Consider the following 19,000-nt stretch of genomic DNA (forward strand, 5'->3'; position numbering starts at 1 on the left):
CCAATTAGATTCAGTCAGTGGGATTCCTCCTGCAGAGCGCTCTGCCACAGACACTCAAGGGAGAAGGTTCCTCCCCAAGTCAGTGCAGTGGCCCAGGGTAAAAGGAGCCCTGCTGAGCCTCTCTGAGAACAGGTCTGCAGTGCCCCCTGGAGCCGACAGCTAGGAACTTCCTCTCCCCAGTGATACTTCAGTGCCTGCGGGTGGGCGGCCAAGTCCTTGAAGGCCGCTGGAGTCTACTGGATATTCCTCGACATCCCCTCTTAATTTTAATCAAAGTTAAACCCAGAAGCCTAATTTCCCGCACTCTGCGTGTTCAGTTACTTGATAATTGGAAAGCAAGTCCTTCAAGACTGTAAACCCCAAAGACCCCAGATTGCGTACCCTTGCTCCGGCCCTTGCACGTCCTGGATCGTAAAGGTGTAAGTAGCAGAGGGTGGTACCGTGCTCCAGCAGGACTGGCGATGCACTGCTGGCACGGCTCAGCCTTATCTCGTCTCTGCTTGCGGCCCGCAGACGCTGCAGATGGGCATACGGCACTTCTCGGGGCTGTTCGTGCTCCTGTGTCTGGGGGTGGCCGGGGCTCTGCTCACTCTGGCTGGCGAACACGCCTTTTACCGCCTTGTTTTGCCACACATCCGTCGACGGCAGAAGTTCAAGTACTGGCTCCATACCAGTCAGGTGAGTGCTGCTTATTATTATTGTTGTTGTTGTTGTTGCTGTATGGGTAGCACAGTTGGCACAGTAGGTAGTGCTGGCACCTCACAGCTCTTGGGCTGTTGCTTCAAGTACTGCATAGTCTGTGCAGAGTTTGTATACTGTATATGTTCCCGTGTTTGCAGGTGTTTCTGCTGGGTGCTCTGGTTTCCTCCCTCAGTCCAAAGACATGTGTTTCAGGTGAACTGGGAATCTGAATTGCCTCTTTGTGTGTGTGTGTTTGTGTGTGAGACTCCCCTGCTGTGGACTAGTGTCCTCTTTAGGTTGTACTCGGCATCACCCCCTCTGCTTCCTGGAATTGGCTCTGGACCATCGTGACTTTGCGTTTGTCAAGTGGCTACTTGAGCGCCCGAGGCCTCGTCCGCTCCTTGTCATCCATCTCCTTTTTGTTCTTCCACCTACTGGAGACCAGGCGACCTGCCTCGGCTGCATGTGGATACATTCCTCTAATTCTGCTCTCTCAAAATATTCAATTTTTTTTTTTTTCGTATTTCTGATTTTAAATGCAATACATGATGTACGTACTGTGTAAATGCTCACAAAACAAATCTCTCATTTGGACCAATGAAGGAAAGTGTTTTATCAGGAGTCTTTTTTAATACTGTATTCAAAGTCCTAGATAAAACTTTATAACCCAACACAATCACAGAAGTGTGTTTTAGTCAAAAGGAGTATTTACTTGCGTGAAAAGCCATTGCTAGAGACTACACAATGAATGGTTTCTTGCTCCCAAGGTACTTTAAAAACAGCCTCATATTTTCCCAGATGCAGTTATTATGCCTTTTGTAAGGAAAGTAGAACATAGTTTATTACCCTGTCAGTATGTAGCATTAAAAGTGTTTAAATTAAAAAAACATTCCTGTACAACTCCTGAAAGAAAAAATGTGACCCAGGAAATAAGCAGACTAAAATCCCCTTTTTCAAAACAGTATTGCATGTATAAATTTTCTGTTTCTGAGTTCTGCACATCGTGTACCCTAATTATGGAAATTTCAAAGTAATCATATTAAAGGGAAACATGACATTACATGCCTTGTGAAAAAACAAAAAAATAGCTTTTAATGTAGACAAAATTATGTTGCAGCCCACATAAATTTTAAAGGTTTGCATGCAGACTAAATTCTGTTCTTAAGCTGATTAAGATGGTATACTTTTTTGCAAACTCTTGGTTTTACCTTAGAAATAGGCCTTATTATGTTTTCTGCACTCAAATAGCACATGCTTTATTAAGAGCAGTCTTCCCTTGGATAAGTCATGCTGATGAGACCCTGTGCTTCCGAGCACTTCGCAGTTTACACCCTAAAATTCCCATCATGAGCTATCCGCTCACACTTTCAACAATTGCTTCATGAAAACAGATTTTTCAGTTCGGAATTTAAGCCTGATTGCACGTCTCTAACCACTATGCCACCTGCTGCACCACCAGCGTTGAGCCGGAGCCTGAAAAGGGCCGTAGCGAATGGCAGACACCTGGCTTGATTTCAGTTGCAAAGAGCTTTTAATGACCATCAGTCGGCTGCTCTGACCTTATACACCGACCCCAGAAATGCTGGTTTAGGTGCCTCTCAGACCTCTGGTCAGAACTACAGTGGACCCTCTTTGGTTTGCCTACAATGACCACAGTGGAGTGGACAGTGCTGTCATGTACCTGCTGAACACATCCCCCCCACTAGGAAAAGGCAGGCAGCACTGTGAGGATCATGTGGTTTGGCCTGGGCCGTTGGGAGAGAAGCTTTGGTCCATGCAGGTGGACCCATCCGTTGTGTCCTGGATTCTGGACTCCCTGGCTGGCACAGGGCTGTATTTAGGACACGGACATTTGCAGCACATGGGCCCCTCAAGGGACAGTCCTGGCTCCCTTCCTGCTCACCTTGTACACCTCTGACTCCAAGTACAACAACGAGTCATGACTGCAGAAGTTCTCAGATGACAGCGGTTTTTGGGTGTGTCAGACGCGGGCAGAAGGACGAGTACAGTAACATGGTGAAGGACTTTTTCAAGTCAAGTGGTGAAACTATATCAGCTACAACTCAGTCCTGGAAAGACTAAATGATGGTTGGAGGACTTCAGGAGGCTCGAGGGTTCGGTGTACCTGGTACGCAGGCTGCAATGAACCTGCAAGAAGAAGCGCTGTACAAGAAAGGACAGTGCACCTTCACTATCTGAGCAGGCTTAGGTCCTTTTAAGCACACAGGTCACTGCCACAGATGTTCTAGAAGAAGTTGTAGCTGGCATACAGTAATCTTCCAAGTAGCTGTGTACTGCGGCTATGGCGTTTGTGCATGAGACACCAACAGAGTGAATGAACAAATGAGGAAAAACTGCCTCGGTTGTGGGAGTTGGGTTGGAGGCTCTGGGGGGAGTAGGACAGAGAAGGACTCTAAACAAAGTCCCACCATCATGGACAGTAACTTCATTTTTTGCTCGCTGCCCTGGATAAAGAGAGGAGCACTACCTGAAGTTGTTAGGCTGTAAATCCAATCCTCTCGCTGTCGAGGTCGTACGGACTGCTTATTGCCCGAGTTCTACTGAGCTCCCTGTACCACTTTTATTTCCTCAATTTAAGACTCATCTAAATGTGATATTTAGTATTTATTTAATCATTCATTCCAGTATCTCCATTCACTGTTTTGTTGTATGTATGCTGCTGTAACCTTGTGTAGTTTCTTGTCAGGATCATTCAAGTTTTCTACAGCTGGGTAATTTTACTGTATCAATTCAGGGTAAGTACCTTGTTCAAGGGTGCTGCAGTAGGAGCTGGGATTTGAACCAAACTCAGTCAGTTGCAAGGGAGCAGGTCTAACCACTACCTATCTATATGTGTCTAAAGAAGAAAGGTACTTGGGTTACAACCCTAAACCAAAGAAATCTGCAGTAAATATCCATCCATTGTCAGGAACCAGACCCTACCTCCGAAACAGGGCAGCGTACACCAGTGTACACCCTCGACAGGGCAAACTCACACACTCATTCACTGTAACACACACAGTTTGAGGTCAATAGTTCAACTAAAACACATCTTTGGTCTGTGGGGAGGGAAACGGAAGCACCCGGAGCAAATTCAAATCTGGAGGATTCTTACCCACAGGACAGGAGCTGTGAGGCACCACCGGTGCTCACTATGCCTCCAAAAAAAAAAAGCAGAATAAAACAACAAAACAAAAAAGGTGTCATAAATGGCTGGATGGAAAGAGGTAAAGAGGACAGAAAAAAAAACGAGTGCAAGTATGTATGAGATTTTGAACATGTCGGTCTTAAGCCTTAAAGGTGTCCAGGGTAGTTCTGATGTTCTGGACTTGGAGATCAGTCAGCAATTTTCCAAGTCTGGTCAAGAAAGGGATGGCGCTTTTGTGTCCGATTTATTTATTATTTACATTTTTTTATTATCATTTAAAGTAAATGTAATGAAGGAATTCATTTTACAAAAATCCAGTTTACAAGCAGATTTTTAGGAATGACTTGGGCTCGTTATGCGAGCGTCTCTAGAGGATCAGGTCAAAGCAAGAAGCACGGTCGGTAGCGAAAGGAGTGAATGACAGATTAAATAGCAAAATGGTGATGAATATATTGATTAAGCTGATGGAAACGCAGAGTCCCGGATCGATCCCGGAAAGGCACCCGGAATGTGCGGGAAGAAGCCTGTTCCCAAGCCTCCCACATGTACCGCAATTAAGGCACTGTTTTACCTCTAACGTGGCTGTGTGGAGTACAGTCCCTGCAGCTTCGAGGTTCCCTGGTTTTCGCCCATTGGTCGTTTTGACTCTTTGGCCAGAACTCCAGCGACCGCCATCTAGTGCGTAACGAAACGAACTACAGCAGCCACCCGCTGGTAGTTGCCACTCTTCTGCCACACTTTATTCCAGTGGGGGTCTAACAAGCTCATGTTTCTCCAACTTTCAATGTCAAGTTACAAACGATTATGTACCCATTTATACAGCTGGGTAACTTACGGTAGCAGCTAAGGGTAAGAACCTTGCTGAAGGGCACTCCAGCTGGAGGTGGGATTCAAAGCTGTGGGGCTAAAGGTTGGCTACCTTTAACCACTATGCTACCAGCTGACCACATGAAGGGAAAAGTGAGAACAAAGTACAGGATGGTGTTGATTAGGAAAATTATGATGGTGACGATGTCTGGCTTGCGCACTTTCCTACCCAAGTCAGCGTTGTCTTGTGTTCTGCAGAAAATCCACAGAGCTTTAAACATGACCTACGAAGATGTGAAGAAACAACGGGCCAACACTGAAAAAAGGTACAGGAAAAAACTATTGTTTCAAGCCAGCAAGTTTTTTTTTTTTTTTTTTAAAAAGTCATCTAGTTTTTTGATTGTGTCTTGTCACCACATCTATCTTCTTTTGTCCAGCTGCAACATCCAGAAGGTGCAGTCATCCCCAACGCCGACCCCACCTGCACCTCTGACAGGTGCTACCACTAAATGGAACAACGAGTCCAGTAAGGTCTCGCGGGAGCCTAAGGACAACAAGCGGGTCCACTTCAACTTGGAGACGCTCAACAGCCGTCGTCTCCTGGCTCGTGCTACGCCTGAAGGGGACAGAGGCGACGCCCGGGGGGCACTGGCTGTGCGGGTCTGCGAGAACGGCGGCCCAGCAGCTCCGCCGCCCGTCCTGAGCTTGTCGTCGCCATCCCTCTCGGTCTCCTCTCCCGGTTCCCCGCCCCAGGACGGAGAGCTTGAGGAGCTGCAGGAGAGGATTGAGGTCATCAGGAGCCAGCTGAGGGTGGCTCTGGCCAGGAGAGCCGAGCTGCAGACCTGCCTGGCCAAAGAGAAGGCAGCCCACGCCACGGCGGTTACAGAGGGCCCCCCGGTGAGGCTTCCCGTCTTGCGGCCCGCGCCAGCCAAAGAGAGCAATGGAAAGAGGTGATGTCTACAGGACCGAGGCTCGGCCCCTGGACCAGAGGGCCTAAGAGGCGGCAGACTGTTGAGCCAGCTGGTCAGGAACACTAGTGTGGGAAGCTCGGTGGTACGGCTGCCACGTGCCGTGGTCTCCGCCCTGCGGGAGTTCTCATGGACACCTTACACTGCATTACACTGCTTTGCTGCCAGTGTGCTGGAATTTGCCCCATTCAGAGACTCTGCACAGGAGCTCATGTCAAAATGGACGTGTGGACCAGAGGGCTTCCAGGAAGCTACAAAGGTGCCCGCTTTGAGGACAGAGTTACACTTACTATTGTACCTCCTCCACTGACTCCCCTCAGCCCTGCTGTCACGCTGGGGAACACAATACCCTGGACCTACTCGTTTCATAAAATACAGGACAGAGCAGCAACCTGCTTCTCATCTTTGTTTCAAATGTCATTGGACAGCGGGTAAGGCCTACTTTACGGATTTACTTGAAATTAACGTAATTGCAATCACAAAGAAGGCGACAGTCGGGCCTTTCTTCGGAGTAAAAGCAGAACTGGCAACTGGATTCACAAGGACGACGGGAGGCAGATGGCTCTGGAACCTTTTTTTAAGTGTTACCATTATTTAATTCTGTAATATCTGGATTGGTATTGTTCATTGGCAACTACTTTTTTCAAAAATAAATCTTGTCTTACTGAAGTATGAGTAAAAATAAAATTTTGACTTAATCGGCTGCAAATTGTATTGTGCATAGTGTTAACATTGCAATCCTTGTACTAACATGGTATCTAATACAAACAGGGAACAGTTTGAAAAGTAAAGCTGAAAAAATTGAGAAAATCCAGTGAAAAGGATAGCTGTCAATGCTCTGACCTGAGTGTCACCCCAAACAAAACTGTAGAACGTTGACAGACGAATGAGGTAACATATTTATTCAGCGCACAGGGAAAGGTTGCCCAAGCTTTGCGGTACATTAGGAATTTTCCACTATACCAAAACTGTTTAAAAACCTTTTTGGTTCGTGGTTTTGGGTCTTTACTTCTATCAGACGTGCTCTGGACCACAAAATAAAATTTGTATCACTTTGGATTTAGCCACTTGGTTGCACATGTTTTAACATATAAAGTAGAAATGTTATATAAGAGCAAGAATTATTTTGCATTAATTAATTAAGGATCCATGTGAAACTAGAGCAAATGATGTTAGAGGCTGTGATTTAGCCACAGCAAAAACATGGGGAGAGAAAAGGGAATCATTTCTCCCAAACGGATCACTTGCCAGAGTAGCTGGGCTGTGTCAGTGCTGCGGACTGACCGCCTGCAGCGGCTCTTGGGAAACAAGTTAACACACAAGCAGCTTTTCCAACAGGTTACAGAAAAAGAGGCTCTATGGAGAAATGTCTTTTCCACTCCAACCCAACTGTGAACACATTTAAAACACACAAAGGAACAGAAAAAAGACAAACACATAACTGTACAAAGATAACTGTCTTCCACAAGGTGTCTTTACTTAAGTTAAATACATCTGAAGGAGAAAGGAAAGGTTATTCATCACAGGTATGAGGATTGCATTACATTGTCTAAGTAACTTCCACAATAAACAGCAACTTTTGCAAGGCTATAATCATCCTGCTTTCTCTTACATGACAAATAGGCACAGGCATCTTGTCTTAAAACTTGTTAGGGGTGCTCATTATTCATATTAGTTTTCTTTACTAAAAACAAGCTTTTTCAAAGAAAATGTCATATTGCACAGTTTGCATAATTTCTTACCCAACAGTTTTGAACATTTTTGAGCCCATTGCATAGGCATTACTGACATTTGTCATTTTGTAATGCACGATGTTTTGTTTCAAAAAAAAAAAAAAAAAAAAAAAAGCCATCTGACTTCAACAGGAATTATGTAAGGCATAATCTAAAAGCAACAATGGAGCTGCAAAAGCTCCTTATATACAACTTTTTCACCCATTTGCATTTCTGCTTAGCCTTTCATATGAATAAGAGGCACATGTAGCAAACCCTACTTCCCTCACAGCTTTCCGTTCCACATTTGTTCTGAAGACGTCACCCCCCCCCCCATCCTCCCTTTGATTTTAGGGGGCAGGGAAGAAGAGAAAAAAAAGTACCTCCCTCTCATTCCTAAACCAGCGCACAAGTCAAACCTGAGACATTTTTACCAAGCAGGTGCCGACCACCTATGCAGCAATTCGCCGTTCACTCAACGGCGTCAGTTTACTCTTAGACATCTTACATCGCCAGGCAACCAGAGAAACACGGTTGTCCGTGCAGCCTTAACATTAAGAAACACCCTCCAAAGTTCTGAAGCAAGTACAAAGTATAATTACCAGAATGTGAAAAAAAAATTTAGAATTGGGCTTTTCATCACTTATACATTATGTACATAATCTTTTCAAAATTTGTAGTTTAGCAGTAAAACATTAAATAGGACATTTAAGAGGATTTATGAATTCCTCAGCAGTGAACATAAACATTGTTTGCCCAGCAACTAAAGGTCTCTAAGGTTCATTTTTCAGTGTAAGGGATGTTGAATCCTGCTCCAGCGCTTATTCACCCACCTAACAGGGGTGCTTACATCTGTGCAGATCTGGCAAAAACCAGCTGACAGATGCTGCATGAGTTCCTCCCCTTAAGGCTACTGTGTCATGCAGTCGCTTGCAAAGAAATCCTGTTTATTAGATATCTAGTCAACATGGGAACAGCGCAGGTTGGACGCCAGAACAAAACAGTCCAGCTTATGGTGAACTGCACAAGGATTAAGGCAATAGCTGAAGCACAAACTTTACATTGTTTAAATTTTAATGAGCAACCTGAACAACCAGCAAGGTGTTTCCCTCCCAAGGTATTCCTCTATAATTTGCATCACCTCTGAATACTAGAATCTTATTTGAATCAAAAATGGATTCCAGCTAGAGAAACTGCACACAGGAGGCTGCGATCGTTAAGCCTCGGACACAAAAGAGCGCAGTTATGCCAGAGTTTTCAAGTAGGGTTGGTGAGACTTTTGGGCTCCCGCACAGTGACCACTGCACAGCTCTGCTCTCTTCCACCCAACAGACATCCAAATGACGGCCAAACTGATTACAGATAAAACCTCTGAGATGGAACAGGTTAGATATTCTGAAATAGAGCCGAGTGTTAGATCCTGTTGGAAGCAGCACGCAAGTCATCCGACAGACAGTACAACAAGTAACTGGGCTGTCCAATGACACTTGGAACATGAAGTCTGGGACAGAAATGCAAAGAACAAACTGACTGGAGACGACAAGACATGAGACTGACAAGACAGAATTGAAAAGGACATGAAGTCCCTACTAAACTGTAGCCATAGTAGAAAGGAGGGAAAAGAGACATAAAAGATGCTCTGCTGGAAAATCCTCCCATCACCTTCGGTTTCAATTTCATACAGACACTATTAGCATCACTTCAAAACATTTCAGAAACTTTATTATGTACAATTAAAAATATTGGTATCACCCTGATAATCTGCCAAGGTGATATAAAACACCATCTGCGCTGAAACAACCTGAATTTACCCCCAAATCACAGATTACATGTAAAATCACCAGTCAATTACCGAAGCCTCTCCAAACCTGTGTCTTTACATGTGGCCCATTTGGAACAATTCGGAAAAAAACTGTGACAGAAGCCCACTTTAGGAAGAGCAGGCTCTTACAATCCCTACATCCTGCAGTGTGAAAATGGGAACAGGCTTTCTTTTTACTGAGCCTCAGCACACACCTGTTTTCCGATAAAAATGAATAAAAGTCACATCTAAGAGACCCTTGAATACCATCTACTCTGTGTAGACGAACGCAAGAGAGGGAGGACGTAAGAAATCGGCACGATTATGCATGTGTTAAGAGCTCAGGATGGCGTAGGATGGGGGTCGGAGCCAGGTTGGCTGGCCTGGGAGTCCTCTTCTCTTTTAACATCACAGTCCGAGTCGCTCCGCTTGTTGCCGTCTTGCCCAGCCCTACAGTCTACGTGAGGCAGGGTGGGGGCTGAGGAGGACTTGGCCTCCGCTTCCTGTGAGGCACTGCCGGTCGAGTCCACCCCTGAGGTGCTGCCCCGTGGCCTGACCTGCATGGTCACTGGGCCAGCTTGGCTGAGACCTTCCCCGTCCTCCTTAGCCGCAGCTCCGGTCACCTGGGGCTCATCCACAAGGCTAGGGCTTGACCCTGGGACGTCTACTCCCTGTGCCATCGGCGATTCAGAGAGTGACACCCCGAGCTGTGGGTTAGCTAGCGCCTCCGTTATGATGGCTGCAGTACCTGCCACCCAGTCCAAGCCACCAGCTACCTCACCAGCACCCAGGTTGGACGGCCCATTCGTGTGGGTGTGGGCCTGAGAGTCATCCTGAGTCGACGCATCGGTGGACTGACGAACTTGCCCATTTGTGGCTGCTCTCATGGTTGGTGCAACACTGCTGGTGTTGTTGTTCAGGTTGTCCTGCAGGGTGGTCTGGTTGCCCTGGCCTGCCTGCTGGTTCTGTAGCAACATCTCCTGAATGCGGATCTGCTGCAGGATGGCCGGCAACTCGTAGTGATGGAAGAAGTAGATCATTGAGTGCTAGACAGAAAGGTCAGAGCATGAGAGAGAGGGGGTTGTTAACAGCATAATATGCACAACAGTCCATGCTGTGTAAGGCTGCTGCTCCTCTAGATGACAAAATATAAAAGTGAATAAGGTCTCACTGCAGTTAACACTGAATTTGTAGACTTGTGTGAGAAATAATCAACTACAGTTTTAAACACCCGGATTTGTCTAAAATTGCAGCCAAATTAGCCAAGAGAGGGGTCCGCTGTGGTGGCACACTAACCTGGATGAAGAGCCAGGATGTAACCAGAGCCAGACTGCTGTACTGTCCATTGAACCGGTAGTGATAGGCATAAAAGGCAAAGTGATACAGGTAGAAGAACCTGGGGGGGGGAAATTATTTTCAGAGACCAAGGTGAGTCAGTTCATAATTGCATGCATTTGCTTCTTCTGGTTTCCATTTTCTGACATGAGGAAAATGGAAAGGAAAGGAGTTCAAGAACTGAGGCTGCAACTGCGTGGGATTCAAGAGGAAGTTCAACAAGAACTCAAGATGACTAAGAATTAATTTAAAAAGGAAGGAGCATAACAGGGTCTTTGGGTGAGGCCATGACTGAGACAGTTCACCACAATAAATATGTGGAAGAAAACTAGAGAACTGAACTTCCAGATGAAGCTGACGGTACCAAATATGAATGATTTTAATAAGGGTCTAACTGCATGTACGCCAACACTTTCCATACCTCAGCCAGTGTCGTTTGCTTGTGTTGGTATGACAGCAGATGGCATCGTACTGATCAGCCAGCCACACAATGAGGATGATGTAAAATGCTGTTGTGGTGTCATTAAAGAACTCTGACATTATAGCTTCCATCCCTATACGGAAAGAAGGGGGGGGGAAGCTGAAAACCTCTGAATTACAATGAATGTCCAGATATCAGAAATACCTTCAATCTGTTTACCTAAAAGTTTACAAAAAAAGTGAATTCTGAACAAAATATTTTACTATACAGAAGAAACATATAGGCCTTCTGAAATAAGTTACTACGAGGAAGAAGGTATATGGCCCTACAACAATCACAAAAGTCTTACCAACAAGGGCAAGTATGACTGTAAGCAGAGGAGCTGCAGGGAAGGCAATGGTCATATTCATCTCAAGCATCTGTAACAGGTCCACTAGAAATGGAAGAAAGGAGCACATTACAGTTCACAGAATACTCCACATACACCACAGTCCTGTAACACTGTATTGGACCATTTCCCAATCTACATCAGTTACAGTTTGAAGAGGACTACACAAACTCCTTCAAGGTCAGAGTAAACAGAATTAAAGGCAGCTGTCTGTTTATGACCGGACCGAGAGAGGGGTGTGACCTTACCGATAAAAACGAAGATCTGATGGTGGGAGTAGCGAAGAAGCATGGAGACAGACAGGGTCTGAAAAGCAGAAGCGTAAACCAATGAGGATCAGTGCAAACAGGAGGTTTGACCTGGAATCATTTCTGGGTGTTGAGGTATGTGATCACATAACATATGGACATACCAGACAACCTCATTGCGACGACACTTTCAATAAAATATGCTACGGGAAAGCCCCATCATATCACATATTAACCACTCTTCCAGTACTTACAAAAATTACCATGATGACAAAGGCAGCCAGGTAAGAAGTACGTGCCATCCACATGCTGACAAAACGGTAGTGTTCTCCAGAGACCACGTTCCTCAGGAACCCTGCAGACACAATCCTGTCACACCCCAGCCTTCCATCGCAGTCACCACCACCCCAGAACAAAACTGAATGGTATGTTTGAGCCTAACATGTGCCCTTGCCCCAAGTTCAAATCATTTCAAAATTATCACATGTAAAAGTGCCACTCTCCCACCTAGATGACTGGAGGATAAAATGTGCGACTCACTTCGAGACTTCTGCTTTCTTTACGCACTGTAGCTTAAAGAAACATTTGGTGCCACAGAGGGGAACTAGGGACATCACTACAGAACAGTTCTGACACAGTCTGGTCTGAACTGACCTCAGCTGAGAAGGACATTTCTGCTCTAGCAGAATGTTTAGCACCAAGAATGTTAGTTCAGATTTCCAAGCTCACAAAACTCAAGCTACTACATCCAAACTGTGGTGAGATACACAGAAGCCTACAAAATCCATCTGAAGAAACAGTTTGGCAGAAAATACAAGACAGTTACAGAATCACAGATCAAAGTGCAAAAGTACCTTTATTTTCCTCATTCTCTGCCAAGGCTTTTACACTGGACATCAAGATGTCATCGTAACCAAGGAACTCATCCAACAGAAATCGGCTGAAGCCATCTCCAAAGCACTGATCCTTCATAGGGTCTGAGAGAAAGAGCAAGATTCTTGGTTTCCTTGGTAACTCCAAAGTGATATTAAAACTAGACACATAGGTAGTGGATAGAGCAGTTTTGGAGGAATCAATTGTTTCTTTCTAACAGAAGAAAAATGTACTTAAGATGGCACAAAAGTATCCTGTCTCTTCATGCTGCCATTTCATAGACAGGCATTTTGCAAAACTTGAATTGAATTTTCTTCCTTGTTCATTTTAGAACATTTCTTTCTAACTTGCTAAAGTCATTTGTATTCATGTGCCCAGCAGACAGGAATCAGTAAAGGTACCACTGAACTCACTTCCAATAGTGCTTTACACCTGTTTCTGATCAATAACATGGCTTCAAATGGTGTATGTTTATGGGCGGTATCAGTCAACCTTGGACATTTTGTGATCACAATGTATGTCATTTCATGTTAAACTATAAAATCGATTAAATTTAACATTTTTACAAAACCTATTCCATACATCAATGGGGTAGACAAGATTTAATTAACGTTTAAAACTTCACAGTGCAGAACATGCCATCTGCCACAGCTATCATCTTTACATTTAGAAAATCTCACAAAAAAATCAAAAGGACAAAAATTAAGACCTCTGCTCCACATTGTGTTAAGTTGAGCAGCCAATTAATTCACATACAACATTGTTTGTGCAGCATTTTTAAACTGCTGCATGACCACTGTGTTGTCACTATGCAACACACACAGTACTTACTAGGTTTCTAAACCATCAAGACTACTGTAAACCAATGCTCTTGTGCTGCCAGGTCAAAGACAGTACTTCTGGCTTAAGAGATTTAGTTAGCTCTCATTACAGCTGGAAAGAGGTATGCTACATAATGCTTTCAATGCAACACTACAGCTCCAGTTGCTTACCCAGAGTGACCACCATGACAGGGATGTTGAGGCGCTGGCGTGTGTTCTGAGAGAGACGCAGGAAACCATACTCCAGCGAGTACTCCACAATATATTCCTCCTGTGGCCAAACTGCAAATAGACAAGACACACAGCCCTGCTGAGGAGACCTGGCCCCATCTGCTCAACTCAATGCAGGACGTAAATAACAGTGCTCTGAAACCTAAACGCATAGAACACACGCATACACACGAGCTTCCAAATAATACACACCTCAAAGCTGTCTGATTAGAAGGTTGCTTATGCAAAAAAATGCTAGGAACTTCTGGCATACTGCACTACAAACAGAACAGGAATTGGTCACTCTCAGCCAGCATTGCAGTACGCAGGCCCTCGCTGACATCTGCTGTCCCTGCCAGCCAAAGCCACTGGAATGCATGTTGTACACCCAGCAAGGGAACAGTGTGCAACACAATGCAATCATTGTTTGGTTCTGACAGCACTGCGGGTATTACTATGCTGCACGATCTGCCAGTGAAGGTGCCCAAAAAGCCAGCCAACCAATTTGCCCATTACACTGGTTGCTAAAATGGAAGTCATAACATTATCAACACACTTCATAGACACAAATTTAAGAAATGTTTAAAATCACTGGGCATAACAAATTGCCTACCACAGCTATCAGCTCTTAAGGCAAGATGGACCTCAGTGGCACATTTTTGCCATTCTGAAACTAAGGCTGAATCAATAGGAAGTGACAAATTTAAACAACCAGAAAATTGAACCATAATTAGTGCTTCGCAGGTCCACTGCACAATTTTGGGATTTTAAACAGCAACTTTTTCAGCCATTTAACCCACAGTAGTGTAGTGTACTTATTTCCAAAAAAAATAAAAAAGGGCAACAGTGAAGGCAAGCAAGGGGCAAACACAGAGGTTATAATGTTAAAGGGGTAAGCAGGGAGAGAAGCTTCCAAAAGTCAGAGGGCCAATGTCTTTTTCCATGTAAAACGGCTAAAACAGTTCTAAAGCTAAATGATTTTCCAGCAAAGGCCTCAGTTTGAATTCCACAGAAGTAGACAGTGAGGGACAGCGAGGCAGCACTGAGAACGGGCAGAGTAATGCAGGTGGCACAGGAGAAGAAGCAAGGAGAAGGGCCTTCAAGGGTCACTACTTTATCTGTCTCAATGTGAAGATGTGACAGTTTACCTGCTCGGGTTAGCATCTCAATCTCGGAGACGGTCTCCCTCAGGGGCTGCATACCTTTAGTGGATGCCTGGCTGAAGGAGAGGTCCTGTGAGTCATTGAGACCCACCCCTGGCCTGTTGCTGCTCCTCAGTGAGGGCTTCAGGCGTGGCTCAAAGTCCAGCTCAAACTACACAGTGGGGGGGGGGGGGGGGGGTCAGTTTGCCATGCTTGTACTACATACAGGTTTTCAGTGTTCAGCTTTAACCTGCAATTAAATCTGTATTCTGATTGATATCAGATTGTTCCACATGAAGAGTTTGCTTTTGTAGTCTTAAAATAGAGTATTCAACAGTAGAAGATGGCCCACAGCACCCAACTCTCCTAACCTGTACAGAGCTGTTGTCAAACATTTCCATGGTCATTTCCTCCTCCTCTTCCTCCTGGTGTAGAGCACCTAGCCCCCCCTCCTCATCTTCCGGCTCTTTCACCAAGCCCTGGAGGCCCTCCGTCTCATAGAACTGCAGGAAGATGGGCGCGCGGCTGGAGTTGCGCTGGATCTCCACCCTCAGGATGCCATCGCGGGGCCACTTCTCCCGGACATGCTCCAGGCAGTTGATGGGAGACCGGGAGAAGGCAATGTGGATGTACGCCAGGATGAAAAGCACAAACAGTGCCTGGGGGAATGAGGAGAAGAGGGTCAAGTACAGTTGGGTCAGGAAAAAAGGTGTTCGGGGGGGGGGCAGAGAAGTCTGAAAGAAAGAATTTACCTTTAGAAAGTTTACTGAATAAGGAAAATACTGCAGTATAAAGAACCGCTAGTATGTGTTTTTACAGGAAAAATGAGTGCACGACGACGATATCGTGGAAGGACAAAATCCTGTAAAATGAGTGAAGAGAGGATTAAAGATGAGATGTTTACCCACAAATTGTGATGTGGCTCCATTCTCAATCAAAATCATGTTAGTGTACACAACTTAATAGCAAAAAAACCCCATTTATTTTCATATACCAAATGCATTCACAAACATACACCAATATTTGCAAAACAGACTTCAAGAGGAGCCATTTGTCCTCCACAGTTATTCTTGTCTGTATATCCATAGTACAGACTTTATATTGCTGAATTTCAAGTGAAGATGCCATCTCCCTGCTCTGCAGTCATCCTCAAAAGCACCATTCTGTAAATAGCAATGAAACATCACAAAAAAAGGGGAACCAAAAAAAAAAAAAATGCCAAGGCTGAAAACAGCTTCCACTATAATTCTGCAGCCACTCTCAGATGACACAGAATCATTGTAAAGATGTGCTGCACAACAGAACTGAACACTCAAGTATCTGAGATCTAATAGCTAAGAACAGTTCAGATTTAGGAGACATCTCAGCCTATAATTTAAAGTTATTGCATGCTTCCCAGATCAACGAACCTGGTTTGCTCAAGACTCATGTCTGCAGCTATGTCTCCTCCTCTTAATGTAATGCATAAATTGTACTTTTACTGAGATTTACATCACTCTGGACAAAAGTGTCTGCTAAATGAATAAATGTAAATCAGGCACCTGGATGGCAACATTCTCTTGTGAACTTTGAGAGCAACAAATACTGCCATGTGCCTTAAGACAGCAACCCCTCATCTGACAGCACTTCAATAATCCTGTGTCTAAAGCATTTCTTGGATTTTTGCACTAATAGTAATTTTTGTAAATTTGATTTACGCCTTGTGTTTTTCTTTCCTTATGTCCTTACAATTTATTATGTCGTAGGCTGCTGAGAGGATTCAGAGTAAGAATGTCATTGTACGGTGTAACAAACTTTATTGTACGCGTGACAAACTCTTGAATCAAAGCTTTTCATCTGTTTTACACTGTTCTGAAGAACAGCTTCTGATGATTCAAGAAACAAATGTCAAACTGGTCTCACTTCAGGTTCCTGCAGAATCACCCAATTAGTTAAATGGAATAGACTATAGAGGAGTACATTTACATTTACTCATTTAGCTTAAACTTATTGTAATGTACTGATGTACAATTAGCAGGACAGCTCATCTCATACAATTATTCACTCATACATGATCTGGGTAATTTTACCAGACCAACAATTCAGGGTAAGCCCCTCACTCAAAGGTACCACAGCTGGAGGTGGGGGATCAAACCTGTAATCTTTAGAACCTAAGAAAGACAGCAACTCTGATCACTACACTACAGCTGTACTCAAGACAGTACAGTAGGGACAGGTGACAACTGTCCCTGAATAGTGAGAGTCAAGTGTAGTACAGGCATCTCCCTTCTTAAGGGAAAAACTTCGGAGCCCCAAGTTTCATCTCTCTTCCTCAGTCAAACACACACACACACGGGGCTGACCTTGAGGAGCACGAAGAACTCAAAGACCCTCCTGAAGGAGGGGGGGAAGAGGCGGGCGTAGGTCACGGCCATCTTGAAGAAGAGCGCGTGGAAGAGACGGTCGCGCACGTTGATCAGCGGGTTCGCGTTCATATTCGCGTTCATGTTAGGGTTGCGCACGCGGTTCGCAGCACCACCACCTCCTCCTCCTCCTCCTCCACCACCACCACCACCACCACCACCACCACCTCCTGCCGCCGGATTGTTCGCGTTCGGGTTGTTGTTCGGGTTCGCCTGGTTCTCGGACATCTTTGGCTCCTCTACTGATTTCTATATGAGGGCGGCAGCGCGAGCCCGCGGGCGCTGATCAGTCACGGCTCCAGCGCGGCAACACTGCCGACCGGACGGGCCTCCGACGGGGCCGCTGGCTGGAGTGGAGAGGCGCTCCGGGGGTCCCGCTGTGGCCCCAGCCCAATACCGTGAGCTTTACTTCTCCCGCAGAGAGAGGGCTCAAGTTTCTGAAAGATGTAACGGCTTTTGTCCGGGGGCTTAATGGCTCTTTTCAGACATTTCCCCCCACACGACACGCCGAGTCCACCCAGCCATGGGGCCTGCTGAGCTGGTTGCTCGGAATCCGCTCACACTCACAGCACGTCAACCCGCCTAGTACTGCGGTCACACTCGGCCCGGCTCTCTGGAAGCGCCTAGCTGAAAATTTTGTCCGCCAACGAACACACAGCGCATTCGCAGCGAGCTCGCTATTCTATTGGCCCGTGGTTTCTTTACACACACACCGCCTCAGCTAAACAAACTACTTAGGACTGGTTCGAGTCCAAGCGACACATTAATCATTAACAGGCGCCATTTTGTCTAAAACTGTATTCGCAACACAGACTTCTTTATTTATATCGCCTAGATACACAGCGTTTTAACTCCAGCTACTGTCTCTCAGGAACCACCTCCTAGACAGGTAGTTTCACCGAGCCCAGTTCCTACAGCCATTTTATTATCACAGCGTCTCCCTTACGCAGCTGAAACACCCAAAGACAAAACCCAGTAAGGCTTAAAGCACGAAGTTCTTGTTTGAGCGTGAAAGAGCGCCTCTTGTGGCCCGGATGACCGCGCTCAAGTACCCGGTTATTGAGGCAGTGACGTATACATGGTGTTCGCTCTCATCTGCGATCTTGTTGCTGAACATCTCCTGAGGTGTGAAACGACAGCAGCGCGACCTCACAGATCGATACCAAACACAGGAGTGGCAGTGATATAGAAAAAAAAAAAGAACACATTTTAGTATGTAGAAGAGACAATGCAGATATCTGTCACAAAAACTGCAAGCAATACAATAACCAGAACAGTGGAACTCATCATGTCTATATCAGAAACCTAAATACAGTTCGGCACTGACAGGACGGCTCATCTCATTCATTCATTCAAAGCAATAATTTGAAAATTAATTAATTGCATAAAAAGCTTTAAATGAAAAGTCCAGGCTGGACCAGGTGTGCTCTATCTTCTGGATTATGTTAAAAGTGAAACATGGTTCACATGTATTGGTGTGGAATTCAGTTGGGTAAAATAGTGCAGCCCAGCCCTTCTGATAGGAGCCCTGCGGCTGGATGAGAACAGCAGTTGATGTGATCGAGAGGTCAGCTGTGATAGGGACGGAGATGCAGAGCTCGTTGTCTGAACTGTGAAACATCTTCCAGAGGTCAACAGTCTGAACAGTAATATACAGAGCTAGACATCTTGTCCAAGCAGCTGGAGAGAAGGCACAATCGAGAAAGGGAAATGTGAAGTCATGTTTACGAGCTACTGAAAACTGTGCGAGGGAACCAGAGACCTTCTAGGGGATGTTTCTGTAGTCTGATAAGAATGACCTTGAGCTCTTTGACTTTAAAGTGAAGCACTTATTTAGCTCAATCCATCATGCAGGTGTTACCCTCCCTATTGTTAAGCATGATAAATGAAACACCATGCTATGGTGTTTTTTTTTCTCTCCAAACAGGAGGAGTTCAAAGGCTTGTTGACCAAATTTGTTGTCAATAGCATTTTGGAGAGAGCCCCATACTAGCAAGAAAAACCCCTTTCAGTAAGCAAGCCTTGCTCCTTTTGTTTCTGTGG

The 19,000-nt window shown here is 45.2% G+C and overlaps 2 protein-coding genes across 3 annotated transcripts in view; one reads left to right on the forward strand and one right to left on the reverse strand.

Moving 5' to 3' along the window:
• grin3bb (glutamate receptor, ionotropic, N-methyl-D-aspartate 3Bb) overlaps nucleotides 1–6,301 on the forward strand; it is a 78,652-nt gene extending 72,351 nt beyond the window's left edge. Inside the window, exons 7-9 of the mRNA XM_018745794.2 lie at nucleotides 514–678; nucleotides 4,895–4,962; nucleotides 5,074–6,301. Coding sequence (XP_018601310.2) covers nucleotides 514–678; nucleotides 4,895–4,962; nucleotides 5,074–5,590 — 750 coding nt within the window. The 3' untranslated portion in view covers nucleotides 5,591–6,301. The remainder of the gene's footprint in view (nucleotides 1–513; nucleotides 679–4,894; nucleotides 4,963–5,073) is intronic.
• Nucleotides 6,302–8,826: 2,525 nt separating this feature from the next.
• Nucleotides 8,827–17,933, reverse strand: tmem259 (transmembrane protein 259). Of its 2 annotated transcripts, none has more exons than XM_029254967.1 (11): nucleotides 16,898–17,933; nucleotides 14,927–15,214; nucleotides 14,616–14,727; nucleotides 13,375–13,485; nucleotides 12,364–12,486; nucleotides 11,764–11,864; nucleotides 11,510–11,567; nucleotides 11,223–11,306; nucleotides 10,874–11,006; nucleotides 10,414–10,513; nucleotides 8,827–10,163 (listed from the first exon to the last, which is right to left on the reverse strand). In XM_029254967.1, exons 1-11 carry the CDS (start codon nucleotides 17,183–17,185, stop codon nucleotides 9,459–9,461), a joined length of 2,103 nt encoding a protein of 700 aa, XP_029110800.1. In that variant the 5' UTR covers nucleotides 17,186–17,933; the 3' UTR covers nucleotides 8,827–9,458. The 2 variants fall into 2 exon arrangements, with proteins under 2 accessions (XP_029110800.1, XP_029110799.1); XM_029254966.1 differs by having other exon boundaries at nucleotides 14,562–14,727.
• Between the last annotated feature and the right edge of the window lie 1,067 nt (nucleotides 17,934–19,000).

The sequence above is a fragment of the Scleropages formosus genome, chromosome 9, assembly GCF_900964775.1.
Source record: "Scleropages formosus chromosome 9, fSclFor1.1, whole genome shotgun sequence".
NCBI lineage: Eukaryota > Metazoa > Chordata > Actinopteri > Osteoglossiformes > Osteoglossidae > Scleropages > Scleropages formosus.